Consider the following 18,024-nt stretch of genomic DNA (forward strand, 5'->3'; position numbering starts at 1 on the left):
ATATTGTCCTTTTTGTTTTTTGATGTATGCAAATTTGAACGAATGATGGTCGCATATTTGTAGAGTTAAATCAATATTTGCTGTTTAACTCAAAAAGTGTAATACACAAACACTCTATTTGAGTGTCTACCCCAATATTATGAGATGCAAGCTATCTTTTGAGACCCTGACCTTTGACCTGGACATGACCTTCAGGGTCAGTTATCAAAATCAAGCCAATTCCTGCCTATCACAGACATTGCAGTATTTGTATACTGCCAGTTTCTTTTAATTGATGTTTATACAAGTAATATTGAAGAAAAGAATTATACACATGCATTATTGTTGGTGCTGATATCACTTTTACTGTATGGCAGCCATGTTTGTAGTTACAAATCATTATTTACTCCTGTGTGTCATATATGCATGGCTAATTTCAACCAAACTTTCAGTAAACATCAAATACTATCCTGTGGATATGCATGTCATTTAATTTCTTTACTCTTGTGGTAACGTCCAAAATGGCAGCCATTTCCGTCGTAAAATTTCACATTTTGCCGAGTAACATCGTAAGCTTACATGCAGTAGATAGAGACTTGATATTAGTGTCTACACCCATTTTATCAATATAAAGCTTTCTAATAACATTTTGACTTTGACCTTCATCTTCATAACTCAGATAAATTCTTTTGACTATAACATCAGAATTACTACTGTCTGCCATTGCTTACTATACTAACTGACATGAAATGGTACCTTTTATGACCTCATAATCCCCATAAGAGAGAACAGTAGGCAGTATAGCTGTAAATTCATGGATGGGTCAGTCGCTGATCACCAGTTTAACTCTATTTTTCTCACTTATCGTGCACTTTTGAATAGTTAGCTTGGATTTACTAGTTAAGAGACATATAAAGAACATTTTTCAAGGGTGTGGTATCAGGCATTTTGAATCACCTTTAACCCTGATATATCTCTATATATAATTGGACAGATCATTAAACAAGGAATACAAAACAAGTCCAACATTGTAAAATGTTGCAATTTTGCTCCATTACCTAATTATATATTCAAAATGGTTGCCAGTAAGTGCTTTTAGCCCCATTTTAAAACTATTCTTGATTGAAATGTTAGGTTGACAGCTTGGAGATTTAAATTTCACTTTTCATTACACAAAGAATTCACAGTTTTGCAATATTACAGGGACTTTACTGCAACATAACCAAGAAATTCCTTGTAAAATAAAGTATTTAGAGGTAGCTCCAAGTGAGCTCAACATTCTGATCAGGTTCAGTTGTACCTAACCTTGCTGCTAGAACTTAGAAGTGTTATTCTACAGATTTTGCCTAAACGTTTTGATACAATTGGCCCTAGCAACCATGACCACACCCTTAGTAACAACCAAATGCCAGTCTATTTTGCTAAAATAATATCATCTGGTAGACAAGTGAGTAAATGTTCAAAAAGTGTGTGCAAATATTCCCAGCAGCCATGACCACGACCATAGCAACAGCCAAAAGATGATGTATTTCACAAAGATAACAACAGGGGTTCTTAGACAAGTGAGCAAACATTCAAAAAGTGTATTCAAATATGCCTAGCAACAAGACCATGCAAATAGGAACACCCAAATTATCACATATATTGCAAAGATAACTGATTAATAGACAAGTGAAACATAGGAACAGCCTAATGATTATGTACATGTATATTGTAAAGATAACAGGGAATAATAGGCAAATGACTAACCATTCTAAAAATGTATGCAAATATACATATTGTACCTAGCAACAAGACCACACCCATATCAAAAGCCATATGATCGTGTGTATTACAAAGATAACCAGGGATTCATAGACAAGTGAACGGACATTCAAAAAATGTATGCCAATATGTCAAGCAACATGCCATGCATGTCCATAGCAACAGCCAAATGATCGTGTATATTGCAAAGATAACAACAGGGTTGGCTAGGCAACTGGATAATCATTCAGCGAATGAACACCTATACCTAGCCTGGAACAGCATGTGGGTAATCATATTTTTAAAATGTACAGTTGTGCTACAATGCCAATTGCCCCGGTTTTTTGTTTTTTGTGTTTTTTTATAGATCAGTCACTTTTGTTCATGGATACACAGATGTGTCACTAACCGGTCAGCCATGCATGCAGGTCACTTTGTTATGTAAGCCCTTTGTCATCATGCAAATAACACAAGATAATTTAGATCGTACAACAATTGAGAGCTATGTCTTGTATGAAATCTTGTCATTTATGTTGTTATACTTCAGGAATAGATGGAATCATGTGACACTTATGGCGCATAATTTACGTCAAAAGTCGAACTCGTCAATTGTTAATTCAGGACCGTCAGGTGATATGTCGGGACTGTCAAATGACAAGTCAAGTGACAAGTCAGGACCGTCAATTGACAAGTCAGGATCATCAAGTGACAAGTCAGGACCGTCAAGTGACAAGTCAGGTCCGTCAAGTGACAAGTCAGGCCTGTCAATTGATAAGTCAGGTCCGTCAAGTGACAAGTCAGGACCGTCAAGTGACAAGTCAGGACCATCAAGTGACAAGTCAGGACTGTCAATTGATAAGTCAGGTCCGTCAAGTGACAAGTCAGGACCATCAAGTGACAAGTCAGGACCGTCAATTGATAAGTCAGGTCCGTCAAGTGACAAGTCAGGACCGTCAAGTGACAAGTCAGGACCGTCAAGTGACAAGTCAGGACCATCAAGTGACAAGTCAGGACTGTCAATTGATAAGTCAGGTCCGTCAAGTGACAAGTCAGGACCGTCAAGTGACAAGTCAGGACCATCAAGTGACAAGTCAGGACCGTCAATTGATAAGTCAGGTCCGTCAAGTGACAAGTCAGGACCTTCAAGTGACAAGTCAGGTCCGTCAAGTGACAAGTCAGGACCGTCAATTGATAAGTCAGGTCCGTCAATTGACAAGTCAGGACTATCAAGTGACAAGTCAGGACTATCAAGTGACAAGTCAGGACTATCAAGTGACAAGTCAAGTCAGGACTATCAATTGACAAGTCAAGTCAGGACTATCAATTGACAAGTCAGGACTATCAAGTGACAAGTCAGGACTATCAAGTGACAAGTCAGGACTATCAAGTGACAAGTCAAGTCAGGACTATCAATTAATAAGTCAGGACTATCAATTGACAAGTCAGGGCCGTCAAGTGACAAGTCAAGACTATCAATTGATAAGTCAGGACCGTCAAATGACAAGTCAGGACCGTCAATTGACAAGTCAAGACTATCAAATGACAAGTCAGGAACATCAAGTGACAAGTCAGGACCGTCAAGTGACAAGTCAGGTCCGTCAAGTGACAAGTCAGGACCATCAAGTGACAAGTCAGGAACATCAAGTGACAAGTCAGGTCCATCAAGTGACAAGTCAGGACTGTCAATTGACAAGTCAGGACTGTCAATTGACAAGTCAGGACTATCAATTGATAAGTCAGGGTTGTCTAATAACAAGTCAGGAACGTCAAGTGACAAGTCAGGAACGTCAAGTGACAAGTCAGGTCTGTCAAGTGACAAGTCAGGGTCATCAAGTGAGATAAAAGTCAGGAACATCAAGTGACAAGTCAGGTTCATCAAGTGATGTCAAATGACAAGTAAGGACCACTAATTAATAAGTTGATGATATCAACTAATAAGTCAATTTGTATGAACATTATTTCATTTTTGGCAACTGATAATTCAATCTGGACAGCGACAATCCTTTGGGTGCAGTTGAGTCAAAGCATACTTTGAAGTCTGCACAAAGCACCCCAGCACACTTGGAAGTGAATACACGTCAACTGATAACTACTTTTGTCAGAATAAGTTTGTAAACCGTAGTACCAATGTCTACTATTAAAGCTAGGTATGCTCTTGACTTGTTATATGACATAGATCATGAACCGACAAAAGAATTATACTCGAGTCTTATATGCAGTTATGGATGAATTAAATGACTATTGTTCTATGTTCACACGTCTTTGCCAGCTTAGGCATTTTGTGGATTGACCTTGAAAATTAAAACATGGAAAGTGGCTCCACACAATGAATATTAAACTTCTGCATGGGCGATTGAGATGTATTTTTGTTGTGTCTGTTCTGTTCGGCACACAATGTAATGGAATAGGCTTAGCGATATGAAGCTGAATCTTTTAGGGGGTGTACACATTTAGCTTCAGGGGGGATTCTCCTTACTGTATTTTCTAGATGACCCCCCTGCAACAAAATAAATGAAATAAGTAGCCCCCCCCCCCTGGTTTTCTTAGGGTTTTTTCTTGACCCACCCTCTAAAAAGCAAACAAAAAATACACACTTTAATAAAGTGCTGTTCAGTAGTAATAACCTTTTCACTCAAAACATTTACATACAATTAAACTTTGATTCATTCAATATAAAATATACAATAACATTATAAGAAGGATAGTTGTACTGAAAAGAATCTGATTTGATTCTACGTAATATTTGTATTCATGTCTAACTAGTGGATACACTATTTGGACTATGTTGGAATGCATCACAATTTGCATTTATTAAAAGTGAAAGTCTTCCATGGCAGAAGTACAGTACCTCATGAATGTCATGGTTGTGTCTGTATTTGTACGGTACTATTGGGGAAAGCTGTGTCTGTATTTGTATGGTACTACATATATTAGGGAAAGCTGTGTCTGTATTTGTATGGTACTATTGGGAAAAGCCGTGTCTATACTTGTATGATACTATTAAGGAAAGCTGTGTCTGTATTTGTATGGTACTATTAAGGAAAGCTGTGTCTGTATTTGTATGGTACTATTGGGGGAAAGCTGTGTCTGTATTTGTATGGTACTATTAGGGAAAGCTGTGTCTGTATTTGTATGGTACTATTAGGGAAAGCTGTGTCTGTATTTGTATGGTACTATTAGGGAAAGCTGTGTCTGTATTTGTATGGTACTATTGGGGATAGCTGTGTCTGTATTTGTATGGTACTATTAGGGAAAGCTGTGTCTGTATTTGTATGGTACTATTAGGGAAAGCTGTGTCTGTATTTGTATGGTACTATTAGGGAAAGCTGTGTCTGTATTTGTATGGTACTATTAGGGAAAGCTGTGTCTGTATTTGTATGGTACTATTAAGGAAAGCTGTGTCTGTATTTGTATGGTACATTGTACTATTAAGGAAAGCTGTGTCTGTATTTGTATGGTACTATTGGGGAAAGCTGTGTCTGTATTTGTATGGTACTATTAGGGAAAGCTGTGTCTGTATTTGTATGGTACTATTGGGGATAGCTGTGTCTGTATTTGTATGGTACTATTGGGGATAGCTGTGTCTGTATTTGTATGGTACTATTAGGGAAAGCTGTGTCTGTATTTGTATGGTACTATTAGGGAAAGCTGTGTCTGTATTTGTATGGTACTATTAGGGAAAGCTGTGTCTGTATTTGTATGGTACTATTAGGGAAAGCTGTGTCTGTATTTGTATGGTACTATTAAGGAAAGCTGTGTCTGTATTTGTATGGTACTATTGGGGATAGCTGTGTCTGTATTTGTATGGTACTATTAGGGATAGCTGTGTCTGTATTTGTATGGTACTATTGGGGATAGCTGTGTCTGTATTTGTATGGTACTATTGGGGATAGCTGTGTCTGTATTTGTATGGTACTATTAGGGAAAGCTGTGTCTGTATTTGCATGGTACTATTAGGGAAAGCTGTGTCTGTATTTGTATGGTACTATTAGGGAAAGCTGTGTCTGTATTTGTATGGTACTATTAGGGAAAGCTGTGTCTGTATTTGTATGGTACTATTAGGGAAAGCTGTGTCTGTATTTGTATGGTACTATTAAGGAAAGCTGTGTCTGTATTTGTATGGTACATTGTACTATTAAGGAAAGCTGTGTCTGTATTTGTATGGTACTATTGGGGATAGCTGTGTCTGTATTTGTATGGTACTATTGGGAATAGCGGTGTCTGTATTTGTATGGTACTATTGGGGAAAGCTGTGTCTGTATTTGTATGATACTATTGGGGATAGCTGTGTCTGTATTTGTATGGTACTATTGGGGAAAGCTGTGTCTGTATTTGTATGGTACTATTGGGGATAGCTGTGTCTGTATTTGTATGGTACTACTGGGATAGCTGTGTCTGTATTTGTATGGTACTATTAGGGAAAGCTGTGTCTGTATTTGTATGGTACTATAGGGGATAGCTGTGTCTGTATTTGTATGGTACTATTAGGGAAAGCTGTGTCTGTATTTGTATGGTACTATTGGGGATAGCTGTGTCTGTATTTGTATGGTACTATTAGGGAAAGCTGTGTCTGTATTTGTATGGTACTATTGGGGAAAGCTGTGTCTGTATTTGTATGGTACTACTGGGATAGCTGTGTCTGTATTTGTATGGTACTATTGGGGAAAGCTGTGTCTGTATTTGTATGGTACTATTGGGGATAGCTGTGTCTGTATTTGTATGGTACTATTAGGGAAAGCTGTGTCTGTATTTGTATGGTACTATTAGGGAAAGCTGTGTCTGTATTTGTATGGTACTATTGGGGATAGCTGTGTCTGTATTTGTATGGTACATTGTACTATTGGGGATAGCTGTGTCTGTATTTGTATGGAACATTGTACTATTAAGGAAAGCTATGTCTGTATTTATATGGTACTATTAGGGAAAGCTGTGTCTGTATTTGTATGGTACTATTGGGGAAAGCTGTGTCTGTATTTGTATGGTACTATTAGGGAAAGCTGTGTCTGTATTTGTATGGTACATTGTACTATTAAGGAAAGCTGTGTCTGTATTTGTATGGTACTATTGGGGATAGCTGTGTCTGTATTTGTATGGTACTATTAGGGAAAGCTGTGTCTGTATTTGTATGGTACTATTGGGGATAGCTGTGTCTGTATTTGTATGGTACTATTGGGGAAAGCTGTGTCTGTATTTGTATGGTACATTGTACTATTAAAGAAAGCTGTGTCTGTATTTGTATGGTACTATTGGGGATAGCTGTGTCTGTATTTGTATGGTACATTGTACTATTAAGGAAAGCTGTGTCTGTATTTGTATGGTACTATTGGGGAAAGCTGTGTCTGTATTTGTATGGTACTATTGGGGAAAGCTGTGTCTGTATTTGTATGGTACTATTGGGAATAGCGGTGTCTGTATTTGTATGGTACTATTAAGGAAAGCTGTGTCTGTATTTGTATGGTACTATTAGGGAAAGCTGTGTCTGTATTTGTGTGGTACTATTAGGGAAAGCTGTGTCTGTATTTGGTACTATTGGGGATAGCTGTGTCTGTATTTGTATGGTACTATAGTATTAGGGAAAGCTGTGTCTGTATTTGTATGGTACTATTGGGGATAGCTGTGTCTGTATTTGTATGGTACTATTGGGGATAGCTGTGTCTGTATTTGTATGGTACATTGTACTATTAAGGAAAGCTGTGTCTGTATTTGTATGGTACTATTGGGGATAGCTGTGTCTGTATTTGTATGGTACTATTAGGGAAAGCTGTGTCTGTATTTGTATGGTACTATTAGGGAAAGCTGTGTCTGTATTTGTATGGTACTATTAAGGAAAGCTGTGTCTGTATTTGTATGGTACATTGTACTATTAAGGAAAGCTGTGTCTGTATTTGTATGGTACTATTGGGGATAGCTGTGTCTGTATTTGTATGGTACATTGTACTATTAAGGAAAGCTGTGTCTGTATTTGTATGGTACTATTGGGGATAGCTGTGTCTGTATTTGTATGGTACTATTAGGGAAAGCTGTGTCTGTATTTGTATGGTACTATTGGGGATAGCTGTGTCTGTATTTGTATGGTACTATTGGGGATAGCTGTGTCTGTATTTGTATGGTACTATTGGGGATAGCTGTGTCTGTATTTGTATGGTACATTGTACTATTAAGGAAAGCTGTGTCTGTATTTGTATGGTACTATTGGGGATAGCTGTGTCTGTATTTGTATGGTACTATTAGGGAAAGCTGTGTCTGTATTTGTATGGTACTATTAGGGATAGCTGTGTCTGTATTTGTATGGTACTATTAGGGATAGCTGTGTCTGTATTTGTATGGTACTATTAAGGAAAGCTGCGTCTGTATTTGTATGGTACTATTAGGGAAAGCTTAAACTTGCAGTATTTGACTACATGATACAACTGTTACTTATTTGTCTGACAAACTGCAAACAAACTATATCTATTCAGTTTAGGCAAAAAATCAATTACTAGAGGGGGCATGGAAAAAATTGGGGGTTCGAGGACGGAAGTCATGAAAATTCTGATGGTCTGACTAGGGGTGGATAAGAAATAATTAATCCTCAGGAGCAAACATTTCTAAAGCCTATTTTCAGTGATGAGGTAGGTGACCGCAAAGCGAATGTGTTTTTGCGTGCCTAAATCTCTCTTCCTCCTCTGTCTGTCTGTCTCAGGAGCAGTCATTTACCTTGTATGTTTGCACAATTGTTCACTTCATTTACCTACAGTGTGTGAACTGAAGGGAAAATGACTACTGGTCGTAAGGACCGACATGTAGCAAATGCTGCTGGTCCTTAAGGAAAACTACTGGTCCATACTCGGTGCAGTTCACGTTCACGACCTGTATCTACCCCCTCCCCCCCCCATAGAAATACACATCCATAGATTGTAGATAATATGGGTGAATGAATCATTAAATCTACATTATCTGCAATCTCTAAGAAATCACAGTCCTCTCCTTCCTCTCTGTACGATTCACTAAATTCTGAATCACATAATCCAAAGTCATATTCATCGTCTGTGTCAACAGCTTATGTAGCTTTCCAACTCTTAGCAAACGTAGACCCACAAATTCATCATAGCAGAAAGTTTTGTCGGATTTCAATTTCCATCCACAAAGTGACACGGAGCGGTTTCATCTTCCTTCAGTCTTTACAAATATGTACTGAAGCCCCCCCCCCCCCCCATGAAGCCCTACCCGTATACCCTACCGTGGTGTATTGAGTATCGTCTCTGACTGTTTGTGTAAGAAATCTGACCATGATGAAGAGAACTAAGGCTAAATATGTCTTACAGTGCGAGTTTTTTTGACTTGGGAGCGTGATATGGTAACTGTACTGTAATGTGTCATCCACTATGTACCCATGTTTGGCATGATGCAGTAATTTTCCAGATACAACAATGGCAACAAAAATGTAACATTTCTAAGTTTATACGTTGATTACAACATGACAGGACGTACATTATCATATGCATCAAATTGAAAGCAATCAGACTACGCATTTTTTTTTACTGTTTTTACAGAAAAAACTATCGTACTGAAGATATTTCACGAAGTGTACCTGCCTTCTTTATTAGTTAAATGCCATTTTCAGAGTAGTTGATATGTTTTCCATCAGTTTGTTTTGATCATGGCCACACACATGGGGAACTTATATAAATTGATAGGGAAACCCACTAGCATTTATTGCCTTTAATACCAGCCTTTAAAAAACAGTGTCTGTTTCATCTTCTTCGGAAGCTCATTGCCGCCTTCTACATATCGCCACATACTTATAAATACAACGTGGAACTGTCTCAAACACATTAAAAGTTTCATACGCTTTGAACAATAAAGTTTACAACATTGATTAAATGATTTTCATGGCAGAAAAAGATGCATGCACTGAATGTGTAAAATGAGTCTGAATGTCTAAGACGTTCTGATTAGTCCAAGGGCTTGAGGCAACAATTCTGGTGTCTATAACAATGTTGAATAACGCCGTGAATATAGACAACATCAACAAGTTCCGTCAAGTTCTTGTTTATCATTATATTCAGTATCTTGAATTGCTAATTAATCTATAATTATAATACACAGAGATATATATATATTTAACTCGATCGAATCGCGCTGGAATACAAATAGAATATACAGGACACTGCTGTGGAGTGTACCAATTGAATAGCGCCCCAAATGGTCGTACTATTTACTTCTCTGTCTTGTCGCGAGATCGAATGATTCGAAACTTGGAATTTGAAAATGCAACCTCCACGAGCTCAGCATTTGCTCAATTTGCTCATTTGCTATAAAAGAAGGGGTAGGACAGAGGTAGGTGTTCTTATTCGTCGAAAGCTTGAAACCACATTGCCCTCGTTCACGGACGCTTTCTGTTTCGGGCAAACTTACGAGTATTTGTTTACTCAGTCAAATGATGTTGTTACGTTTTCTCTTGTATTCAAAGGTATATTTTGAAGAGACACAGATATGACGACTAATGTTTAATGATTATTTTTACGTAATTTTATGAAAATAATATAGACCGGAATCGACTGTGTGTTCGAGCCTACCGCAACTCTACGGCACCAAATATTGATTAAACCAAGATATTATCAATTGTTTTTGTTTATATCCCTCGCAAAAGACGCACCGTTTCGGAGCTTCAGGTCATATAATATGCTGTTTCAGCAATCTGTTTTACTGTCCCGCAAACGCCACAATGTACTGCAACATGCGAAATATATATCTCACCACAAGAGGGCAGCAGGTGGTATCAAGCTTCGAGAGAAAATTCATGGGTCACATGTTCGATTTGAAGCGTCCTGATTGGTTTATTCGATGCCGTGTCCTACCCCTCTGTATTACAAGTTTTAAGCAAGGAATACGTTTGAGCTCGAGCACGCCAAGCAGCGGAGTGCGTCAGCTGTCGCGAGCGCACTAAGCGTCGATTTTGCACCATGTCTATCCGTATACTTTCTTTTTTCTTTATTCTTTTTTGGAGTCTTCCATATTTATTGGTCATACGGACCGATAAGTAGTTGTAATTCTGAAAAACTCTCGGTCCAAACGGAAATCTGTTGGTCTCGGGCCAAAGGATCGGCGTTAATTTCGCATGCTGACCATACATATTATTATGAGGTAGTCAATAGCCAAATGAATGTATGTGCCTGCTGAAATATCTGTTTATAAAGTGTAGACAATATCAATGTGACCAATGCAGTTGTATAATAATGTATTCAGAGTAAAATTGGGGTATATTACAATTTTCAAGTACATTTATGGCTTTTGATAATGTGTGTGTATGATTTGACACTGAATGGCTTCCTACATGTACAAATGTACATGTCCTAATTTTTAGCTCCGCTGTCAGCGAGAGCTGAGCGGAGTTTAAGGTTTAGGATGATTTCTTCATCGGCATCTGTCTTCTGTCTGTCAACTTTTCTCTGTAACCAACTGTCAGAATACATTATATAATAATAATTATATATTTTTTGTTTGTTTTGTTTTGATATTTCAACGTTTATTGTGGAGATTACCATGTGGCTAGAATTTATTTCAACACAATTCAATAGTTTTTAAGGTATAAGGCCAACATGTATATTACATAATTTCTTGTTGATGTATACAGTCCTCCAGCAGTTGGCTAAATGACTGTATTGTATTCACTTTATTTCTGTGTTATTTTTGTATGCTTTACCATGCTTGCTATGGCGTGTTGTTATGCACTAAAGATTGATATTTTTGTTATGCAATAAAGATATATATTTGGTGTGCATGTTCCTGGGGGGGGGGGGAGGAGGGGGTTATTCAGATTTGTTCATGCCAAGTTGATCTGTGTCATTTTCAATTTTTTTATGAATTTTTTTTCAAAACTGATATTTTCATCATCTTCTCAAATACTACTTGTCAGATTGCTTTCAAATTGATATTTGGTGTGTCGATACGCAGAGGGTAGCTTACTCAGATTTGTTAATTTCAAGTCAGCACATCTTTTCGTTTTTTGATGATTTTTTTGTAATTTAAAAAAAAACAATTAATATTTTCATGAGCATTGTGACCGACGCCATATTGGAAATCAGTCCACGAGAGACTTTAACTCTTTCACCACCATTGGCCTCATGGGATTGTTTGTTCTCCACCAGCCCCCTCACTTACATAAGGTGAGAGTGAGTGGTATGCAATCAAATTGATATAAAAAATACTTAGAATTGGCCAATCTTTGAAAATTAGGTATCATTTTACTGGAAAATAAGTTGTGTATATCATACTTACAAATACATACATTCAAATAGCACATTCACAACTGAAATTTGGGTTAAAATAATAAAATATTGGTAAAAAAAAACGTGTTGTTTATTTATTGACATATCACAAATAAACAAAACATTTAATATATAATATATTACAAACAAAATTCAAATACCAACATTTATGTTCCTACAAAAATTCTGTACAGTAGTTAAATGGTCAAAATCGGTGAAAATTAAGCAGAAAATGTTATTTTAGTCGTATTAAATTTGAACGAAAATAATTAAGGGCTCACTAATCTGATTACGACGCAATAGTCGGTCCCACACCGCCAATGAAAGGGACAAAAATATCGCCCAATACCTTCTGAAAAGTCAGTTTGTGTAATTACATATCTTATTTGATAGAACAACGAAAAATTATCATACAATGTATGCTCAAAATCAGTAAAAGATGCCCACAAGTTGGTAGTATACGAGTCGGAATCGGGACGCCAAAGTGGCCCTTTTTGCCGACATGCTGTACCCATAAAACCAAATATGCAGTTGGGACTATGAAGTTACATTGCGATAATCTGATCCTTACATATACTGCATTGAGTTCACTCAGCCATCTCATTGTATAAAACATTGTATTCATAGTCAAAATTGAGTGGAAAGTTCTACAAACAGCACCTTTATTTACATTGTAATCTACGTTAGGGGAGACAGATTTTGCTTCGGCAATGTTGAAATTTGAATTTTACATTGAAAAACACACATAAAAAATCTGATCTGAAAATCGCCCATATCGTGCGTCAGTTTCCCTCCACTGACCTTCACACATTGAGCTAGTACAAATACAAGTCATTAACGAGACATAACAAAAGAAATAGAACCAAATGAAAATAATCCATTTTATAGCCAAAAATTACAACTAAGACGTTAGTATGGACATCGGTACCTGTCACAAGAATGCGTAAATTTGTCGACATTCAAAAATTCAATCCTAAACTGTCGCCGGCAGCTCACACGGCCTTAGCGGGAATTTGATGCTTACACACAAGTACAATGTGTTCCCACAGCTAAATACTTGTATTCAATGATGTATTTCGAGTCAAATTCAGTCGAAATATCCAAAGACAGTGACATAATTTATATCGTAGACCATGTTATGAGAGCCGTTAATTACATCCGCAATATTTAAATTCGATCTTGTGGGCGAAAAACACACGTAAAATTACGATCGTTCGTCATTTAGTTCATAGCTTCAGATACCCGTTCACTATCATACATTCAAATTCCGATTTCTCTCGATAACAAACTACTGCTGCAAGGCTTGTACATAATCATTTATCTAGCTCTGTATCTCAGGATACAAATACACTCTCACATATTTATCGAGTGTAATAATCTATAATTGATACCCAAATGTGTGTGGTCAAAATATGGAAAATAGACCAACCCTCGCCTAGCCTATGAAGAAAATTTCGCGACAATGTATCAATAATGGTTACCTATACATTGACCTCTATATAATTAGTGTACAGTGAGGGCGCGCCACTCAACAAAACCTTGACAATTTTCCCGTAGTGATTAAAGGAATGTGAAATAGTCAACATGCAACAAGTAGACAGACCGACTTGTAAACTCGTGGTGGGACAGAAGGAAGTTCAACACGCACATGTCATATCCCGGGTATGTAGGGGATCACGAAAGCCGAGTGAAGTCGAGGATGGCAAGCTTTCCTGTGCTGAGAATAGGAGGTGGGCATTTGAACAACATTTTTGACAACTAACTTTCATTGGGACTTCAAAAATCACAGATATAGAGCTAAATTTCTTGCATAAATCATGAAATTGCAAGACTATACCCTTATGGAAGGCATTCAGTTTAAATCTGGTCAATTTCTTACAATTTTTTTTTCAAAAATGATATTTTCATCATCTTCTCAAATACTACTCGTCAGATTGCTTTGATATCTGGTGTGTCGATGCGCAGAGGGTAGCTTACTCAGATTTGTTAATTTCAAGTTAGCACCTCTTCTTTTCTATTTTTGATGATTTTTTTGGTAATTTAAAAAAAATTAATAAGTTAATGAACATTGTGACTGACGCCATATTGGCAATCAGTCCACGAGATTTTAAGTAAACTGCCACTTTTCAAAAGACACCATTAACGTCAAACAAGCAATGTAATATGTGCTATAGTCTTAATTCTACGCATTGTGCGCCCAAATGACAAGTGTTTGTTCGAAACAGGGTTGCAAACTTCAAATCCAAATTCTGCACCCCTTCTACAGAATGGTTCATTCCAGAAGATGCTCCGTCGTCATCAATAAAAACGATAATACTCATTCTAAAATTACCTCATTTTGAAAGGGAAAGTGATTTGTGGTTCATTTATGGAGTTTTGATTTTGTATGATCAATATTGGTGGCAAAATCGCCACATCAAAATTGCCGATGTGGTAATGCACGACAAGTGAGTTCAGAGGACACCATCTTAAATCCTCGTATACCACTACATGCAATGAAGCCTAGCAGAGGTCGTAAGTTCATCATCCTCGTTCACAACTAGCTATTTCTGGAAATCGAAATTCTGTCATTTTTAGTACTTTTTGATTTTTTTTCCTACGGCATCTCTATCGTATACCACAGTAATATTAATAAAATGCCATGTTTTGGTCAAATTTAGGTGGTTTTTTTCGATTCTCTTATTTCATAAACTTATGATGTCGTCGGAAAAGCCACTACATGTGACAATCAGCTGGAATGAAAACAAACTACGTTTGCACATATGTATTTGTGCATTTATCGTCATGTTTAGACTAATTTTCCTGAAAATTCACAAATTTTGAGATTTTAAAGCTGTCTGTCTCTACGTTTTTCAAAATCCATGAACGAAGAATTGTAGTATGTGTGGATACGAATCGAATGATATACTGGGTGCTTAAGCACCTAGTAAATTCCTTGACAGAGATAGGATTTGAATGTAGTCCTTGCAGCCATATAGAATCTTCAAAAATGTCATGTCACCGTCACCACGTATGACAATCATGTGTTCGCAAATCTTCTGCAGGTATGTTCTATACAAAGCACTTATCCCCCAAAATCGATGAATTACGTGATGTAATAAACTATGGCTTTCGAGAGAAAATAAATTCGTAACCGTGAATAAATGTTTGTGTAGTTTTATGAAATGTAAATATGTGACAGTATGCAGCAGGGTCGTAAATCTTTACCTGTATTTTCTATGGACAATTGGTGCCTCAGTGGTGCACATGCATGGTGTAACACATATCATGCTAGGCACAACATTAGTCAAGTTACGTGTACACCGTATGCGTGTAATGTTGTCACTCGGTAAATTGTATCATGTGCTAATATTATATTCTGGCCTTTGAGTGAGAAATGAGACCAAAAAATTTGTAACTATGTAAATGTATGTACTTGTACTAATAGTATATTAATTGCAATTGTGGGATGGCTGGGTTGTGAAAGATTGTGAATTTTCAAAAACGAATGATAAAAAGTTAATAATAGTATTTTTTGATGTCTTCTGTCTTCTTTAATAATGATTTATTTTAGTCGATGAATCTAGCAGCTCAAAAGCGAGGGGCAGTTATTCAGGAGACGATAGATGACCTAGTACCTTTCGCCTGACGCATATGACGTACCATTGGAAGACGCTAGCACTCTGCATCTCTGCCATTGAGATTGAAACATTTTCAGACAAGACCTTTTCAGTTATGATTAGCGAAATATTTATTTTTGCCGAGATTAGTAGGTCTACAATTCCGATTTACACGATGTATCTTGCCATATCACATTGAGCTTTGAACACTCAACTAAATTTAGTCCAGCTTGCATACGAAATGCTCGTCCTGCTTGCAGACGGGCACACGTCTATATTACTAACATGACCCTCAACACCGAAGGGGCGACTTGTTCCGTATGGAAGCAGGACTAACAAAATATGTGCACCACCTGCAAGGTGGCCCATGGACTATAATTAAAATATCAAACGTTGTTATGTCTATGTTGTTGACAATTTTGGACAGTGTTTTTGGTAAATTTGTTAGAAAATTGAAATTCGAATTGCCTCAAAATTATTTTAGATCCCTAGTTTATTTCATTTATCATTAAAATTTTCCAGGGTTAAAGCTGTAAGACACTGGCATTATTTATAGAAACCTCAAAAATCCTTCTTCTTTTTTTGTGCATTTCCCAGTCATTATTTTTCTGAGAATTTGTGTAATTTTCATAACAGTAGATTTTTTGTAAAATGGTGACTATAATATAAAAGTACAATATTTTACCAACTTTCTGTGTGAAATGTGTTTTGTAGTGAGACATCATATGAAACCACTAACCACTTTATTACATCCCTAAAACAAAACTGCATAGTGAAGAGCTGAACAACTGAACCCCTTCTACATGTTACCAAAAAAACCCCCCAAAAAACAGCAGAGCTATTCTGACTGATAGGTCGCTTGTTTTTGACCAAAATAGCTTTTGCCCAGCCCCCTACTATAAAATAAATTTTGACTGTAGTTAGCCTTTGGATTTCTCCTTTTTAGTGAATTCGAAACCAGTGAATGTTGCCCTTGGATGACAAGATTCTCTGTGTAGAAATTGGAATATGCCAGTCGTTTTTGTGTGTGTTCAAATGTCACATACGTTTTCGCTATGGTATCTTTCACATTTGTAAGTTCTAGGTCAAGATTTGTTATTTTATGCTGTGAACATTCGAACGAAAATTTGAACATTGGATGCGTTTGGTTTATTTTGGTGATAAAATCATGTAGTTCTCATATTCTTCCAGCATACATGTATATCATGAATGTATCATCTCTGAATCTCACTCAGAATGTTATTTCTTTATTGTGTTTAGCAACAAAGGATCGCCTTACCATATTAGAGAGACATAAATGATCCAACTTCATATCGCCACGGCTAGTTTATTACATCATCAGCCAAACAGAACAGCACGCAAATAAACAAAACAAAAGTTAACACATCTTGATCACACATTCAAAAGTTTAATATTCGTTGCGTGGAACCACTTTCTCCATTTCAACATGCGCTCAAGGTTTGTTCTTCCGGGTCGATCACCATTGCATCCCCAGCTTACTAGTTAGAATCTGTAGAAAACTTGCATGATGAAATATGACGTAGTTGGGTTGATGATCAACCATCCTAAGGGGTACCAAGAACTTCAACTGTGGACACAGTTTGGTAGTAGTACAGATTGATGCATCGTCAAGAGTTTGACCACTTGATGGTCCTGACTTGTCATTTGACAACCCTGACTTATCACTTGATGTTCCTGACTTATCATTTGACGGGCCTGACTTGTCATTTGACAACCCTGACTTATCATTTGACGGTCCTGACTTGTCATTTGACAACCCTGACTTATCACTTGATGTTCCTGACTTATCACTTGATGTTCCTGACTTGTCATTTGACAACCCTGACTTATCTCTTGACGACCCTGACTTATTAGTTGATGGTCCTGACTTGTCAATTGACGGTCCTGACTTGTCATTTGATGACCCTGATTTACTATTCTAGGTCCTGACTTGTCATTTGATGACCCTGATTTATTATTGTAGGTCCTGACTTGTCAATTGACGGTCCTGACTTGTCAATTGACAGTCCTGATTTATCAATTGACAAGTTTGACTTTTGACATGAATTACCCGCCATACATGTATGACACTGTAATGCATGGTTTACATTTGTTGCAGGAAAGGTATGAAAGAAGTAGAAGACAAAACATTCACTGTGCCAAGAAATGTAGGTGTACAGTTAGAGACAGCTCCCATTCACACTATAGATGCTATCCAATTGCATTACTATACAGAATTCCAATGGTTACTGGATTTCTCTATGTGTGCTATGATTGTGTACATCATTACTGAGATTTACTATGAAGCAGTCCAACCTAAATGTGAATTCAATCTGAGTCTGGTCTGGATTTTGTTAGTTATAATTTTTTCATTGTATCCTTTTACTATACCACACACAAACCAAAGTCTATATGTTTGAACCCAATATATTGGAAATATTTAATGTATATCT

General features: G+C 37.1%; 1 protein-coding gene across 1 annotated transcript in view; it reads left to right on the forward strand.

The window, feature by feature from the left end:
* The window catches only part of LOC144447069 (transmembrane protein 161B-like), a 91,149-nt gene that overhangs the window by 17,301 nt on the left and 55,824 nt on the right, over positions 1 to 18,024 (forward strand). The window contains exon 4 of the mRNA XM_078136966.1: positions 17,691 to 17,945. Within this exon, the coding sequence (XP_077993092.1) occupies positions 17,691 to 17,945 (255 nt within the window). The remainder of the gene's footprint in view (positions 1 to 17,690; positions 17,946 to 18,024) is intronic.

The sequence above is a fragment of the Glandiceps talaboti genome, chromosome 16 (genome assembly GCF_964340395.1).
Source record: "Glandiceps talaboti chromosome 16, keGlaTala1.1, whole genome shotgun sequence".
In the NCBI taxonomy this organism is placed as follows: Eukaryota; Metazoa; Hemichordata; class Enteropneusta; family Spengelidae; genus Glandiceps; species Glandiceps talaboti.